Below are 18,060 nucleotides of genomic sequence, written 5' to 3'. Positions count from 1 at the left end.
TATCACTATTGCATGATGTCCGACTGTAAAATATGCCAGACTCTCCAGGTAAAGTATAAAGCTGAAGCATTTATTTAAACACCAGAAAACTGAATCCCAAAACGAGTAAGCTGAAATACTGAAGATATTTAGAAGCCATAATAATGCTGAGAGCATCAGCATCCTTTAGCCTTCCCACAAACTAATACAACATCAATAACTCACAAAACTCTATTTCCTTGCCTAATCTCCTCTGTCCCCAACTGTGTCCAACTGTCAGGCTAGCTCTCTACCAGCTTCTCTTCTGTGGGCTCTGCTTCTTCTCAGCAAACTCCTCCCAGCACAGGCTCTATATGAGGACATTCAGCCTATCAGGGGGCACGGATTATCTTCAGAGCAGGGAAGCTTCCTATGGGCTTTAGGGGGCAGAGTTTATTTTCACAGCAGGGGAGATTCAAACTCCCCCCTAGGTCTATTAAGGGGCAGGGAAGATCTTCAAATTCCCATTCCCATTACAGTGACTAAAAGAATGGTTGAATTCTCAACAGAAATAGGAAATTTAGAAAGTAGAGGAAGAGATAATAGATTCTATTTTAGACACATTAAATTTAAGAATTTAAGTGGGACATCTAGTCAAAGGAATCCAGGAAGCATTGAGTTGATGGAGCACTGAAATTCAGGAGAAATGTGAGAAATGTACATGTAAGTTTGGTTAATCACTACATAGACATGATGAGAAATTAAGTTCATATATCATACTAAGAGTAAGCCCATGAAAAACCTTGGGACATACCAAATGGCACAGGATAATCCAGAAAAATATACTATTAAGGATCCATCAGAAACAATTTCACAAGAACTCAAGGAGGAAAGAGTGGCCACGAGTGTCAGGAAATGCAAAGACAAAGAAAATCCAGTGGATTTAGCAAATGATAGCATTAGAGAGAATAGCTTTAATTGAGTGGCAGGGTATAAAAGATCACAAATGATTTAAGATGTAAAATGAACAATCGTTGAAATGATATAAAATTATATGTGGTCTTTTGGCCAAATTCAGAAGAAAATACATAAGATGATAACTTGATTAAAAGGTAGAGTCAAGTGGTTTTTGTTTTGTTAGGATAGGCAGTAGCTACGTGTGTTTGTAATCAGCATAGAAAGCCAGTTTATAGGTTGAAAAATGGAATTTTTTTAGAAGACTCCATTTAGTCACTGTATATCATCCAGTGTATAAAAGGCCTTTACCTAGAGTAAAGGAAGAGAATGAAGAATGAAAAGAGGATATGAGATCTAGAATGAGGAAGAAGGCATTAAAAGTGGCTTCAATTTAAAGTATGAACTTCATGGACTGGTGTAAAGGACTTAAGGGGAAAAGGTTTAGAGCAGATGTTATGGTGAATGCAACAGCTATTTCAATAAGAACAAAAAGATTATTGAGAGGGTTTAGTTGAAATTAGATAATGAAATCAATCTGTAGTAGACCTAGCTGGTATGCTTTTATAACTTGTCCTATCAGGATTTAACTGTATAGAATGGGAGTATCAACTAATGTTTACTTAAAGCATTAGGATTTAAAGTGGGGCCAAGTGGCCAGAGGTAGTGTAATGAATCAGTTAAGCAATTAGGACAGTGACTAGCATTTGCAAGGAAGAGAGTGGTTTAAAATTGGCAGTAAGATATAGGGAGAGAAAAGATAGAAGTTAAGGTCCTATAGAAGAATTTCATATTTCAAAATCAAGTAGAATTATGGATTTATTTCTATGGAATAGGTTAATGAAGGGGAATAGTTTTCATCAAATATCTTAGTTATTGCAAATAAGGAGTGGAAAACTAGGTTTAATGATTGAAGACTGAATGCCAAATAAACTGACGTGTTTAGTCAAAGTAATTTTACATCAAGAGCAATGCTAAACAAAAATGTGAAAAAAAGGACAACAATTTATTAATATTCTACATCAGAAAAAAATCATGTCCCATTTAACGAAAAAAAAGTCATGATCAAGTCACTTGAGGTGATAATGAAGATTTAATGATAAAAATAAATCTTTACTTGTTTGCTTTGGTGAAGTTGCAGGACATCTTCTGCCCTTTTTTCTTGTAAACATCAAATGGCATTTGATTTTCAGTGCCAACTTTCACATTGGGAAGGGAAAGAAAAAAGGGTTCAATAGGGAAGGCAGTTCTTTCCCAATCATAATCACCTAATTGAGCTGGTGCACAGAATGTCTTCAACTGGCAGTACAGTGATGATCTACAGTTCCAATACACACATTTCTATGAAGGATGTGATCTTTTTCCTCCAATATCCTTGTGCTGTGTGTTCTTGTTTGCTTCAAGAACTTGAGATTTGTTCTGACCTTCAAAGGATGGTGCATCATTTTCTCTATAATAACTCTCTATTCCTATTCCAATTTTGTCAATAATACTGCTCCCACAAGCCTGTGAATTATAGCCACTATCCACCTGAATGCTATTGCTTTCACAAGGAAGGACACTGCTTTCTTCAAGAGGTGGCATGCACATAGGAGAGCTTTCAGTACTGAAAGCAATACCTTTCATAAATCCAGTCACTGGTAAACTCTCATTACCAACCGTATCCTGAAACCAAATGTTCTCATATGCTATCTCCACAGGATCAACCATGTCTACAGAGCTCTTCTCCTTTTCACCTTCAGTGTTTTGCAACAATGCCAATTCTTTCTCGCAAGCACTGGATGGATCTTTTGTAACAGACATGGTAGCCACAACTAAATGTGTACCATCTGCAAAAGCATCCCCATCTAGCTGTCACAGATGTACTCCAGCAGTATCTGTTGGTGGTAAAGAGGCATCTGTGGGAGGCACATTTTCTTTTTCTTCTTCATTATGATGCTCTAGAGTAAAAGGTATCTGAATAAGTGAAGTATGGTAATGAGTATCTCCTTTGCATGTCCCAAGTCTCATAGAAGATCAGTTTTTAGTTGAAGAACAATCATCTATACATGGACTTCTGGTACAGCAGTTGGTAATGCCATTAGAATGTAGAACATCAGGAGAAAGAAAGGTAAACTTCCTTGGTTCAGAGAGTGGTGTTTTTACCATCTGATAAGTGATTGGAGAGAATGTTGGTGAAGCAATAGTTGTAGGGGGTGCTGTGGAAATGAGGGATTGTTATGCTTTCCAAGTTATATTTTGAACCTGCCCAGATAGGACTGGAGAAAAACTTGGTGTCTCCATGGGGCTCCTACACCTAACTGAGAATAAATCTATTGAATAAAGGACTTCAAGTGATGCTGGAGCATTACCATGTGGACTCTTGGGAGAAGTTGGAAATGGACATACTTCCATTTCCATCTAAAAACAGTTTTCTTCTTAGAGATGAACTGAGGTTTTCTTGAGATTGAACTGCAAATTCTTCTGCTCTGAAATATTCCCCTAACAGTGTCTCTAAATTAAAATGCACAGGGAGAGACAACAGTGTCTGACACATAACATTGTTTTTCCAGAAGATAGGGTTAGGTATCTTCCATCTGGAGATACCTTGTTTATGTTTATACTGGAATGATATTGTGAAAGTTGTTTTCCTTCATCATCAATCCAAGGAGAGGGTATAATGACAACTTCAGTGAAAAACTCTTCAATCGCTTTTTGTCTTTTGTCTTCACATCTTTTATTTATTCTAGTGTGACTTAAAAATAAAGCATAATGATGAATGTCTTCTTGGTCTATTTCCACAGGATTTATGACAGCAAATTGATCAATAGACCATCAAAATTTCCCTAGAATTGATGAAGACTTTGTTGATTTAAAAGCAGAAGGACTGGAAATCATTTGTTCTTGCAGACTGGAATAATCGCTTGGACATTCAAAAGGATTCAGGACAGTGATCTTCCCTGGAATTCTGGTGTTATTTACATTTTAGCTTCTTTGACATCTCTCACAGCACAGTGATAAAAAGTGGGGATCGGCAGAGATTGAGAATCCAGGTGGCTCTCCCAGGGGTCCAGCAGCTGCCCTATATATATTTTTTTTAATGTAAAAAAGGCTGATTATTTTTCTGGGTTCATTTTACATAATACTGCTTCATTGAAGTTATATTTATTACTGACATAAATAAATTGAATGTTTGAATTTGAAAACAAATAATTGTCATTTGCAAATGATAACATTTATTTCCTGTATTTGCTCATGCTTATTTTCATAATTCATTTTTTGGTCTCATTTTTATGACTTATTTAGTGAACTATATTAACTAATAGCAGACAAATTTAACCAATCTTTATTAGCAAAATAGAGGAAAGAATTTCTTACAACTTCTCTACTAGAGATAATTTTTGCTTTTATATAAATAATCTTTGTCACATTAAGGAATCATCCCCTTTTTACCATGCTTTTAAAGTTTTAAACTTATTTCTTTTTGGATTTTTATCAAAAGCTTTTCCTGAATGTACATATACACACATCTATCTATTGCTCTCTCTATCTACCTATCCGTCTCCCTCTTTGTCTTTCTATATCTTGGTTTCTTCCTATCAGTTGTCAGTTATAACCCATGTCATCTGTAGGGATATAGAAATAGATAAAAAGTCACAGATAGGGATCACCCATGGTTCTCCTTCCTTCCATTACTTATTTGACTGTTATGTTCAGGGTTCAGTGACTTCCCATAATGCTAATTTCTACATGTCTTCTCTTTTTATTATCCATAGACTGTTTATTGCTGTGATGGTAAGGGAATTTGATTATCTTCCCTGCCCCTTCATAGGCCTAGGGAATTTGAAGATCATCCCTGCCTCTGAATGGGCCTCACTTGGAGTACAAGAGAAGTTTATTTAAGGGAGACTTGTTTTTGTTATTTTGTAATTAGGCAGTGTGTCACAAAGATTGTGATGTTCTCTGACCCTAGAGAAGGCTATACATGCATCTGAGGTGAGGTTTTGCTTTGGGGGCTTACTTATGGGAATGTTGTGTGAGTTGGCCGGATGAGACTCTGGGCAGTCATTGAGGCCCCCAGTTTTGAAAACTCAGATGTTGGTGCTTCCCCCTCTGGTAACTAACACTGTATATATGTCATGGTCAGACAGCTAGAAACCCTGTTTGTTGGTCTGTTAAATTATGTTTTCTCCATCTGTATTTTTGTTTGCTTGTAATTTATGTTTTTATTTTCTGACGCTCAAGGTTCTGACTTTTCCCCCTGAACTAAGGGAATGATATATGTTTGATTAAAATAAGATTGTTAACCTCTTTTGAGTTGCTTTCCTTTTGAAAAGCAGATCAAAGAAGTTGTGCCAGCAGTCATCTTGAGTATGCTAGGGTGCTTGCTGTTACAGTTGCCTGTACTCTGAGTCTCCATGGAAACCCCCCTACTACTCCCTGCTGTTTATTCACCATATTGCTCTGCCCTCTCTTTTGAGTGGAGGAATAAACATGGTTCTCATGTCCTAACTTTTTCTGTGTTCTTTCTCAGTTCCCCTCATTTCAATACTTGGTGGAAAAATAACTGAACTCTGGGGAGGGAAAACATGATTGATGCTTGTCTCATTATAAAATAACTACAATAAAATTACCAGGAAGGTTCACTGCATCCAAGCATGTATACTTGCCTCTGGTATTTGTGAAGCTTCCTATACCCCAGGTCTACCACTTGTCTTCCTGCAGTTTTGGTTGGGAAAACGAGGGACATTTGCTTGTGGATTTATATAACCAGGAACCGCTGTCTTCCCACCTACTACATTCATTATTTTTTCTATGTTCTTCACCTCTCCTAGTGTGTTTACAACTGTTCTTTCTTAGAACTGTTGTGTTGAGGATGAAGACTAATCTTGAGGTTAGACAACAAACTTTCAAGATTTCCTTCCTAGAACTGACTATTCCAGATTATGGGATTATTAAGTTATCCTTGTGGATGGATCATAAGAGTGCATTATATGGCAAGATGGGCAATCTGGAAAAGGCAAACTTTTGTTTTTATCTGAATAGCAATAGAAAGAAATGCATTGAAGTGACCAGCAATATGTATGTCATTTTGTCCACCACATCTCACTACTTCAACTCAATATATCTAAAGTCATCAACATTCTCTTCTTTTGATATTGTCCCAGTCATTGTCTATAACATTGTCTACAACATTGCTCTCCTCACCTTATTCCTATAGATCCAAATTCTTCTTAGGTATATCACCATTGGTCTTCACCCACTAAATGTGTGTGTTCCACAAACAAGAGGATTTAGTTAATCATTGCTGTTTAAACTAATTTGGATAATGAGTGTAATTCCTCCTTTTTCTTAATTCTAATATATTTTTACTAAAATCATTGGTGTTTTTCTAAATGTGACTTTTCTTTGGAATTGGTAATTACATAAAGTATTCATTTGATATCTTCATAAGTGCTAAGCCTACAGATTAAATTTTTATAAATTTATAAATTATGATTTTAAGATTTTTGTTATATTAGTTTACCCTAACCTGAAAAATTTTGTCTTCAAAATTAGTTTTTTTCTCTTTGTTTGACCTGTGACTTTTTTTTAGCCCAAGTAGCACCTGGGAAGGAAATTTGCTTAACTTATAAATAGACTATTATTCACCCGTTTATTATTTTATTTCACTGAAAGGTAAAACAACTTTCTCAGGGTTTCAAAGTCAATATGTGTCAGTTTGAGCTCCAGACCAGTCCTCTCTCAGCTACACTCTGCTGTCTCTGTTTTAGTGCTTTTACAAATGTGCTTTATATTGGAATTTAAAGAAGTTCTCTAGATTTCTTATTAACTTAATTTCATTTGTTTAATGTATTCTACCATATATAAAAGATTCCCTATATTTTTTGTAACTTGTTTTTATAAAGAAGCTGGAACTGTATGGAATTTCAAGGGGTGAGAAGGAGATGCTGTGCTGGATAGAAGGTATCCAAATGCCCCCAAAACCTTGCATAATATCTTCTATATTTATATTGTATGGGAAGTATTAGAGTCTTTTCCTTAAGAGAGGCTCATGATATGGCTCTTATACAGAATGTTTTCCCAATTTTGTACATGATAAAATTGATGTTGAGTGCTCTAAGCACTTGTAGATTCATTGCTCACAGTTACAAACTTCCAAAATATATGTTCAAACCTAGGTACTTATGAATCTAGGAAGAAAGCAAGATCGGAGAAAGGAGTGCAGGCACTTGGAATTGAATGAATGGGAATAAATTTGCTTCCCCCTCCCAAACCCTATGTCCTTTGTTGGGAGGCAAGGCCAAGATGTGCACATAGGCTCAGAGGCCCTTATAACCTGGTCCTTCAATGTTCTTTGCCTCTCTCTGTGTCTATGATCCCACTTGACACTGACATCTGCAGCAGCTCATGAAAGTTTCTCCCCAAGCTAAGACACTGGTTAGTTGTTGAGCCTTTCTCAGTGTTTGTTAGTCAGTCTGAGGGGAACGCTCATGAATCGACAGTAACTCCTGGTGATGATTTACACCTGGGACAAAAGTGAACTTTATCTGAGACTTCCCTGACTACCCTGTCAGACTGTCTTGTCTCTGGCAGGTGATATAGTAATTACAACTCTGGGGAAGGTGAGATCAGAGAACTTGGTACATCTAGAAATAGCCCCCTGCTCTTCTGTCATCAACTCATCCAAGCTCATGGGAAGCAAGTACCTGAATACAAGCACACATGCTGTTTCCTTGTTGGCTTACTGGGTGTCATAGACCTGTCCTTTCCATCAGCTGCTGAGACCAGCATGGTGAGTCTATCTTTATATACAAAGCTCAGAAGCAGGGCTTTGGAAGACAATGCATTCTTTCAGATCACCAACCTAATTCAAGACTCCTTTAGCTGAGAAAGGAAGTCTGGAGAATTGAGTAAAAAGAGATCTGGATTTTCCTTCTGATATCTCAGGGAGACACTGGCTCATCTTCCTCTTTCTGTAGGCATAAATGAAATCCCCGATTATTCTCCCTGTCCTAAGTAGCCCCTGCCTTTTAAAAATCTCTGTCTGTTGTATTACTTCCCTGGGCTCACTATCATTTATGTCCTTGCTTTGATCCCCTCTAGAATCCTTATCTTTTCCTCTTTTCTTTATTAAAGAGGGACCATAATTTGTCCAATTATTTCTTATTAGATGGATTCAGTTTGATTCCAGGTCTGTATGAAAAAGAGTAACTGTAAATATTTTTATACATCGAGCTCTTTCCCTCATTTTTTTTGGTTCCTGTGGGGATATAGGCTTTGAAAAGTTATTGCTAGGTCAAAGTATATGGATAGTTGAGTGATTATCTAGACTAAGATCCATACTGATTTCTAGGATGTTGGATACATTTCCAGCTTCATGATCAGTACAGGATTGTGTATGTTTCCTACAGTCACTCCCATACTTCTCATTTTCATTTTTGTCATCTTTTCTAATTTGATGAGTATGTTATGGAACTTTAGATGCTTCAATTTTCACAATTTAAAATATCTATTATTTAAATAATATCAATGATAAATGATATTTGTCTAGCACTTTAAGTTTTTGCAAAGCACTTTGCTTATGCTATCTCAGCTGATTCAATTAGAATAGTTGGGAAGAAGTAATTTGTGATAGATGTGGGGAGAGATATTCCAAATCAGACTCAGATATGATAAGAGAAGTTCTCTGCATCCTCTGTATCACTTATCAATCCCAGGCTTGGGTGAAGCTTGGGTAGGGATAGTTTTCTTATGGGGATTAAAAACTGGTGAGACAATCTAAGGCAGCAGCAGAGATGACTAGTCATATCCTTGCAGCCAATCAGGTTGCATTTAATCAAAAAAATTGTAAGTCTTATCTGCCTAACAGAAATTTAACAGTAAAAAAGTACAAACCATCTGTTTAGCCTGGATGCTTTTATGGGCATTAGGATCACTTAGCCCAAGTGATGCCATATTAGTGTCCTATTATTATAACTGTAACATAAAACAATATACAATCATCACTCCTGGTCTCCGTATTTGTGGGGGGAAAAGATCAATATGATGTCTTCCTTCTTGATCATAACTCTCATTGTAAACTCTCCAGGAGAATTATTCCTCATCTAGAAACTTGCCAAATTGAGAGCCACTTCTCACACATAGACCTAAGTTTCCCATAGGAACATATATGCCTTAGACCTAGAGCTGTAGGGAACCAGAGAGGTAATTTCACAGAAGTCCAAAGAGATTAAAACAAAGTTATACAGATTGTAAGAAACAGTATTTCAAATTTTTTCTCAGCATGAAATCCAGGAGATGTTCCATTGCAACTAGTTGGCTTTCTCACCTCCTTGCTCAAGTTACGTTCCCCTCTTGTAGAGTCTGATCAACTTGTATTCTTTATTTTAGCAATTTGCTCCTCATCTTACTTGAAATGTTATCCTATTGCTGATCTTGCCCTGCAAAGCTACAGCTGTGCAGCACTTGTGATGCTCAAAAAAGCTTGAGAAGATCATGAACCCTGCTGAATGTGTCCAACCCAAATATATGCTATATAATCTCAACTGGGACCTCCCTGAAGGAAAATAATTATTTTTGAAAAATTCTAAGCAGTTTTATCCCACTCAGAACAGCAGCATTTCCAAAACTTTCATCCCACTTCCAATATAGATTACTTTTGCCAATTCCTCTTAACTTCGAACCTTATCTCATATTTACCTGAAAAACTTGAGGACCATTCTCCAAGACATCCCTTTAATCCATCTTCCTCTTCTCACATCATGCAAATGCTTTCTGCCACTCTCTCCCTTTTCACTTCTTTTTTCACATGAAGAGGTTGTCCTTCTCTTGGACAAAGCTATTCCCTTTGTATTCATGTATGATCCCATTCTTCTCCCTCTTATGCTCCATCTAGCATCCCTACTTTCATAATAATCTTCAAAATTGATGTACTGATTGCTTCCCTGTTGACTACAAATTCTTTCCTTTTTCCTACATCCTTAAAAATCTTTGCTTACTCTGTCCATGACTGTTAGCTATGATTGCATTTCTCTCTCTTTCCTTTCTAGGCTAAAGTACTTTAGAAGGTCATCTATAACAGGAGCCTCATTTTCCTCTCCTCTCACTTCTTAATTCTCTGCAGTGTGCCATCTGCCTTCATCATTAAACTGAAACTGTTACCTCCAAAGTTTTAATTATGTTTTAATCACTAATTCCAATAACCTTTTCTCAATCATCTTTCTGAAGCTTTTGGCATTGTCTCTCACCCTCTTCTCCTGGATTCTCTCTTCTCTAAGTTTTTTGTAGTACACTTTCATTTCTGCTCCTACCTTTGTAATCATTCCTTTTGAGTTCCTTTACTTAATTTTATCCAATTTCTACCCTTAATTTTTTCTGTGATATATTTTTTTAATTTTATTTACTTTATTTTTAATTTAAAGAATAAAACAAGGATTTTATAATATACTATAATAAAAAGATGATTACACATGAAACTACAAATCTATTATGTACAACTTGTTATTCCTTTTTAATACATAATGTTATCATTCAAATTTCTTTTTCCCCATTTTCTCCTTCCCTCTCTCAAACTAGGGATGGCTAGTATTAGATACAAATTTGCATACATACACAAACATATATATATATATACACATACATACATGTGTGTATATATCTATCTATACCTATCTGTCTAATCATTTGATACATCTATTCATCAGCTCTTTCTCTGAATGTAGATAGTATCTTCCTTCACATATCCTTTGTAGTTAATTTGGGTATTTCTAATTGTCAAAATGACTTTGCTCAAAGTTGTTCTCAAAACAATATTGTTATTACTGTATACAATGTTGTCTTGGTTCTATTCACTTCTTTTTTATTTCATGCAAGTCTATTAATATTTTTCTAAGATCATCAAGCTCATTATTTTTACAGCAGTGTAGTATTCCATCACAATCATAAAAACTTTAAGTCAGACTTAAACTTTAAATGTCCCCTAAGTCTCAGTCGTGGGCCCTCTTCTCTCCCTATTCTATACTATTTTGTTCACTTCCAATACATGGGGAGTTTGGGGAAGACTATTCTCGCTAGTGTGAATTTTTTCCAAGCCCTTTTTCAGGGCTCCTCATTGACTTTCAGTGTTCACTTGTCACCAAACTCTCACCTGTTTCTTTAAGAACCTGTAGCATAGGCAAAGGCTATACCCCAGTAAAACCATCTTGGAAGAGTGGCTAAAGCAGACTGAAGTTTACTGATGGACCTCAAACCAGTCATTGAGGCAGGGGGATGACTACCTTACCCTTGTGGAGAATTCCCCTGATGGAATGTGTAGATGTGAGCAAATTATTACCAAGGGGACTATGAAGACCACAAAGGGAAAGGGGTTCTGTAGAGTACTTAGAGGTTGTTCACATATTGCAGACTCCATGGTTATCTACAACATCACAGGCCACAGCTAATCACCTTGACTTCTGTGTGGTCTCTGGTGAATCTGGAAGAAAGAATGAGACTGATGACTTTATTGCAGCTCTATCTCACATAAATCTAATTTACATATAAATCAAAAGGCATAACCTCTATTTTATAATTTTATTATGATACTATGATTTTGCCATTTTACATACCTTGAAGTCTTGTCATGATGGACGAGTGATGAAGCAGCAGGTCCAGATTACTGGGAGCTACAATCACAGCCCAGCACACAGGTGATGCAGGGCATAGGGTCATCTTCTCATAGGACTGAAGCAGTAGTGGGATTCAGTGGCCCTCTGGTGTCTGAGCAGTTTTTTTTTCTTTTTGGAGGGGGGAAGGCTGGGCAATTGGGGTTAAGTGACTTGCCCAAGGTAACACGGCTAGTAAGTGTTAAGTGTCTGAGTCCAAATTTGAACTGAGGTCCTCCTGAATCCAGGGTTGGTGCTCTATCCAATGTACCACCTAGACATCCCCCTCAGCAGTTTTTTTTATGTACCACACTGTTCACCTGTTGATATGAGGAAAGGCCTAGGAAGGTTTTCCTAAAAGTTACTTTACCCAACCTTGGCCTGCTTACTGTAGTAAGTGGGAATCCCAACCTGTGGTTGAAACAAAAAAAATGTAGAGAAATTTTTGTGAAGATGATTCCATTGACCATTGGTACATGGACAACATGAAATCCAATAGACCTGAAAGAAGAATGCCTCTTGTTGTGAGAGAAGTCAACAGGAACTGCATCCACATAGTGATCCTGTGTGAAACAAAGCTGGCAAATGCAGGCCAGTTTGCCAAAGTCAGAGCTGGATACATATTTATCTGCAGTGGCTGCTACTATGAAGAGTGTTTCTGGTATAGATTTTACAGCCCGATTTAATCTAGTCAGCAAGCTTGTATGCTTCCCCCAAAAGATTGCAGGTCAGGCCCATGACAATGTGACTGCAATATGCAGCAAAATGCCATGCCACCATCATCCATGTGTTTACTCCCACCATGATGAACTCTTAGGTGGTTATTCCTTGGAGTTTTCATTTGAGACATTTTCTTTTAAGATGTGATCAGTGGATTCTTTCAATGACTATCATACCCTCTGGTTCTAGGATATCAGGGCAGTTTCCTAGACAATTTCTTGAAAGATGCTTTACAGGCTCTTTTTTTGATCATGACTTTCAGGTAGACCAATGATTATTAAATCATCTCTCCTGGATCAGGTTTCCAGGTCATTTGTTTTTCCAATGAGATATTTTATATTTTCTTCTAAATCTTTTGATTTTGTTTGAGTGATTCTTGATGTCTCATCAAGTTATTAGCTTCTGCTTGCCCAATATTAATTTTTATGGAATAGTTTTTTTCAGTTAGCTTTCATACTTCCTTTTCTATTTTACCAATTCTACTTTTTAAGGGATTGTTTTCTTCAGTGCATTTTTTTCTCCATTTGGACCATTGTATTTTTTAAGGAATTGTTTTCCTCAATTTTTGTCTTTCCTTTTCCAAGCTGTTGACTCTCTCTTGAATACCTCTCATTTCTTTCCAAATTTTTCTTCTACCTCTTTTTTGTTTACTTTTAAAATCCTTCTTGAGCTCTTTTAAGAAGGTTTTTTGGGCTTAAAACCAATTCATATTCCTCTTTGAGGTTTCATACAGAGGTGTATTGACAATGTTGTCCTCTTCTTTGTTTGTGTTTTCATCTTCCCTGTCCCCATATAAACTGTCTATAGTGAATGTTAGTTTTCCTTTTTATCATATTGCTTGGCTATTTCCTGTAATTTAAAGTTGATCTCTGCTTGAATCATAAGGTGTACTCTCCCAAACTTACTGTGCTGGGGGCTGTGGGCCTGGTCATTGGCTGTGTGTACTGGCACCACAGGTGATGGCAACTAGAGGCTGTAAGGGTTCTGGCAGCATACTTGATGTTGAGCTAGTGTCTTAGAGGTGGTTTCTGGCATGTGCTGAGCATAGCTGGGGTTTTTATGTATTTCCCTTGGACTACATTTACACCTGGGTCTGGGCATGGGAAGGTCTAGCCAGTGGAAAATGCCTGCTTACTCTGGGCTTTGCTGAATCATGTAGTGAATCTCCAAGATGGAGTCTACTGGTTTCTCTGACTATGTTAAGGCTTGTGGCAGCTCTTGGTGTTGATATTTGCCTGCTCTACCACGTTTGGGTTCTGGATCTCCCACTGGTTTGCTGAGGTGGATCTTGTTGCTGGCTTGCTGGGATCTTTCCTCTTTTGGAATGTACTTCTCTTTCACCTGAGTCAGACAGACCTTTCAGGATCTTTCCTGGGGTACTATTTTCTGGTTTTTCAGAGGTCAATATGGTAGAGCAACAGCAATTCAATGCATTCTCAAACATGTTGGTTCCTGGAAGTTTGATCTGATACGAAATTTATACCTTAAAATGTAGGAGGGGAGAGAGAAAAGAAGAACAGAGCAATATCCCTCAAGAACAATGACACACCAAAAAATTTCTAAAAATTAGCAAATAGGCTGCAGCAATATATTAGATTATCTACTAGGATCAAGCCATGTTTATACCAGGAATGCAGTATTGATTTAACATAATTGAAACTATTAAGTATAGAAAATAGTGCTAATCTTATGAATAATAAAATATGATTATAAATATAGATAGTAAACGGGCATCTGAGAAAATATAACATCAATAACTACTAAAAATTAAAAACAGTGAAAAATGGACTATTCTTTACTATACTGAATATCATCTACCTAAATCCAAGAGCAAACATTATATTTCATATACAAAAGTTAGAAACCTTTCCAATAAAATCAGGGGTAAAACAAGGATAGATCATTACCACTTTGATAAACTGCTACAAATGACAGTTATAGTAATAATATGAGAAATAAAGAATTGAAAGAAAAAGCAGGGGCAAAGATGTTACTAAAATATCACTTTTTAAAATAGGACACTATTTCTTTAGGATACCCTAATGAATCAACAAAATTAATTCAGTGAATAAATTTAATAAGGTGCAGGATACAAAATAAATTTACACAAAAAAATTAGCATTCTTGCATGTTACAAACTAAATCTGGCAAGAAACAAGGCAATAAAGATTTAAGTTTTACTACAGTACATACTAGAAATGTGCAATAGTGCTTGGGATACAAATTCAAGCAAAAAAGAAGGAAGTTCCTGTCCTCAAGGAATTTATATTCTAATGAGAAAGCAACATATAAAAGGGAACAGAAAATGAGAGTTGGGTAGCTATATGAGAGCATGTTGGCAATGTCTTGAGAGTGTAAGCATGAGCTGGGATGAGGATACATCATAGATAGCCTCTAGTCATTGATAAGAGTAGTACCCCAAGAAAGAATTTGAGAGCTGTCATGGATTAAGGATGATCGAGTATGAGAAGTCTTAAACTAATGATAAAATTTCTAGGGTAAGAATGTGGGTAGGGTGTACAATAGAGCTAGGAGGGGGGTGTAGAAAGAACTTGAAAGAGAAATTCCATTTAAAATAACTTAAGAAGGTAAAAATCACAAAATATTCAGGAGTATGTCTATGAATATGCACCAATTAACTACAGGAATCCAACAATGAAACACTGTTAGAAGAAAGAAAAACAAACTGAAGTAATTGGAGAATGAATCTGCACTGGAGAATGAATCGTGAATATGTAGAGTGAGTAAAATAAAAATGACAATGCTATCTGTATTAACTTATCCATTAAGTGCCATATCAATCATGCTACCACAAATATTTTTACAGCTGGAAAGACAATAGTGAAAATTATGTGAGTGGGTAAAAGGTTGAGAATATCAAAAGAAATAATAAAAAAGCAAATTGAAAAGAAAGGAAAAACAACAATACCATTTTCAGGCTCCATTATAAAAATAAATATTGAAAACAGCCAATTTGACAATTTGGAATTAGGAGAGAGAGACAGACAGAGACAGAGAGACAGAGACAGAGACACAGAGACAGAGACAGAGAGACAGAGACAGACAGAGAGAGACAGAGAGAGGGAGGGGATTGCAAATACCAGATTCTTTTAGTCTCTATCACCTGTTGTAGAGGTATATAACAAAATGTAATACTATTCCTGAGCAACTAATTCCAGTGACTTTAATGCTCAAAGATGCAATCCTGAACCTTGTTAAATGTAGAACTATGAAACCTAAAAGTGATAAGGTGTATCAGTAATGCTACTTCAGCTTCTGTGGAGGTGTAAAACCAATAACAACAGCACATAAGAGGACTGCTACCAAAGGTTCTTTAATCTGTTTTTCTAAAGGAAAGAGTTTCAAAAGGGTTAACAACCTTACTTTAATTAAACAATGTTCCATTGTTCTCACTAGAGTTGGTATCAGAGGTCTCCTCTCTTTCTCGGAGTTCTCCTGTCTCTCTCCCTCAGAGGTCTCCTGTCCAAACCTTGATGTGGGATTTACATTCACAGCCAGGAGTCTCTTAATGGCTAAACACCTTTTCATGAGTGAGCATCAAAGCAATATCATTCTCCCAGAATATACATACACTTTTGGCTAATAAGCTCAGAGTCAGAAGGCACCAAAGCCCATGTGACTCAGTCCAGCTGTGAATTACCAAGGTTCAAAGGAGATTGATCCTTCAAATGTTTAAAATTTAGCATGAGCCTCGGAAACTGAACTCCAACAGCAAGAACAAAAAAACCCACAAAATCCCACCTTGTTTGCACTCACATGGGGTTAGTATTTATTACATCATACGTGCAACCAATTATTCTCTCCATCAAAAGTACCTTCTAAGTAAAGGTTCCTAATATCTAAGTGCCTTCTAGGTATTAAGGTTTCTACTAGAACATTGTAGGGATTATATTATTTAACCATTTCACTAAAGAAGAACTCAACTTATAAATGTTTCAGAAGAATCTTCTAGAAATAAAGGGCAAAAAAAGATATCAGAAGATTTCTAATCAATACTATCCTCTCGATGGTTCATCAAGAAGCTCTAAAAGAGATATTCTCATCATATTCTTTTAGATAAAATGAATGGTTGATGGTGATTTATACTGGACAATTGAAGTATACTCATCCTCTCAGTAAATATCTTCTACTCCTTGTATTTCTGAACAAGCAAGGATCTACTGGTTTTGGCAGCTATTTACCTTTAAGCAACAAAAAGAAAATGATATCTAAGGACATAGCATTGGGGCTCCTTTTTCTGTTTCAGACTGGATTTGGGGCCCTGGGAAATTCCTTTCTCCTGGGCCTTTATACCATCACTTTCTTCATTGGTCTCAGGCTGAGGTCCATAGACTTGCTTCTCTCCCACTTGACCTTTGTCAATGACTTGGTCCTTCTCTCCAAAGGCATCACTCAGACAATAGCTGCTTTGGGGTTCAACAATTTCCTGGACGATGTGGGATGTAAACTTGTGTTTTACCTTCACCGAGTGGCCCGGGGCCTTTCCCTCTGTACCACCTGCTTCCTGAGTGGTTTCCAAGCCATCACTTTAAGTCCTAGAAACTCCAGGTGGGCGGAGCTCAGAGCCAGAGCCCCACGTTACATTATCCTCTTCTGTTTCTTGTGCTGGACTTTTCATCTGCTGACAAATTGCTATATTCTTTTATATTTCAGAGGCCTAATGGGGAGCAAAAACAACACTGACAGAAATGATTTAATTTATTGTTCTTCTACAATTGATGCTTCATTTAATGTTGCAGTATACGTGTTAATTGTCTTCCTTCCTGATATTTTATGTGTGGGAATCATGGTGGGAACCAGTGGATATATGGTTTTCATCTTGTACAGACACCACCAGAGAGTCCAGTATATTCATGGCAATAATCTCATGCTTAGTAGCTCACCTGAGACCAGAGCTACACAAACCATACTGCTGTTGGTCAGCATGTTTGCATCTTTTTACTGTTTGAATTCAATTTTACTTTTTTATATGGAATCTCAGAAGTCAACTTCTTGGCTGGTTCACATGTCTGCCTTCCTAGCTGCCTGCTTTCCAGCTTGTAGCCCCTTTGTTCTAATTGTCCATGATGCTCAAGTTCTCAAATACTCTTTGGCTTTGTGGGATAGAATGAGGCTTTCATTCCAATAATATCTTGATACTCTTTGGTTAGGGGATGCAGCAGATACTTTCATACCTTGCAGTTAAGAAGACCTCTGTACAAGTTCTGCCTCAGATACTTAGTTGCTATATAAAGTTGGGCAACTCACTTAACCCCAGTCTACCTCAGTATTATCATTTGTAAAATAGGGATAATGATATTAATACCTACCTCAAAAGTATTTTTGTCAAGATCACAAGAGATAACATTTGCAAAATGATGTGAGAAACTTAAAATACCATATAAATGTTAGGTATTAATATTATTATTATTAATCATATTTACCTATCACTTCTCAAGGGTAAGGAATCTTGAAAAGATCATTAGTCTTAAATAGGTAATTGTAGTAGATTCGAGCTCAATCTGCCAGCTTATGCTGCCTTGATATCCTGTGGTGTTAATGTTGATGAATTCATCAACTAGACTAAATTCAAGGAACTCTGGTAGTCCCTTCCATCTGTGAAATTCTATGATTTCTCAGGACAGCACTTAACCCCTCTGTTCCCAGCATCACTTTATCCCTCTGACATTAGAAAGGAAAACTCACTCTCTACAACCTCTATAAGAATCCCTACATTACTTGATTATGCGACATTACACAGGAAAATGCACTCTCTACAACCTCTATGACAGTCCCTACATTA

The 18,060-nt window shown here is 36.8% G+C and overlaps 1 protein-coding gene and 1 pseudogene across 1 annotated transcript; one reads left to right on the top strand and one right to left on the bottom strand.

Moving 5' to 3' along the window:
- Nucleotides 1–2,207: 2,207 nt before the first annotated feature.
- Nucleotides 2,208–11,604, bottom strand: LOC138176941 (protein aurora borealis pseudogene; annotated as a pseudogene).
- Nucleotides 11,605–16,479: 4,875 nt separating this feature from the next.
- Nucleotides 16,480–17,389, top strand: LOC138176886 (vomeronasal type-1 receptor 1-like). Its single transcript, XM_069107822.1, is given in 2 exon segments — nt 16,480–17,358; nt 17,360–17,389. Coding segments are annotated over 2 exon segments (909 nt in total).
- The last annotated feature ends 671 nt before the right edge of the window (nt 17,390–18,060 follow it).

The sequence above is a fragment of the Petaurus breviceps genome, unplaced genomic scaffold (genome assembly GCF_028583685.1).
Source record: "Petaurus breviceps papuanus isolate PSGF00001 unplaced genomic scaffold, PetGlider_PUasm1.0 90294, whole genome shotgun sequence".
Taxonomy (NCBI): domain Eukaryota; kingdom Metazoa; phylum Chordata; class Mammalia; order Diprotodontia; family Petauridae; genus Petaurus; species Petaurus breviceps.
This window is presented reverse-complemented; position numbering and strand designations above follow the sequence as displayed.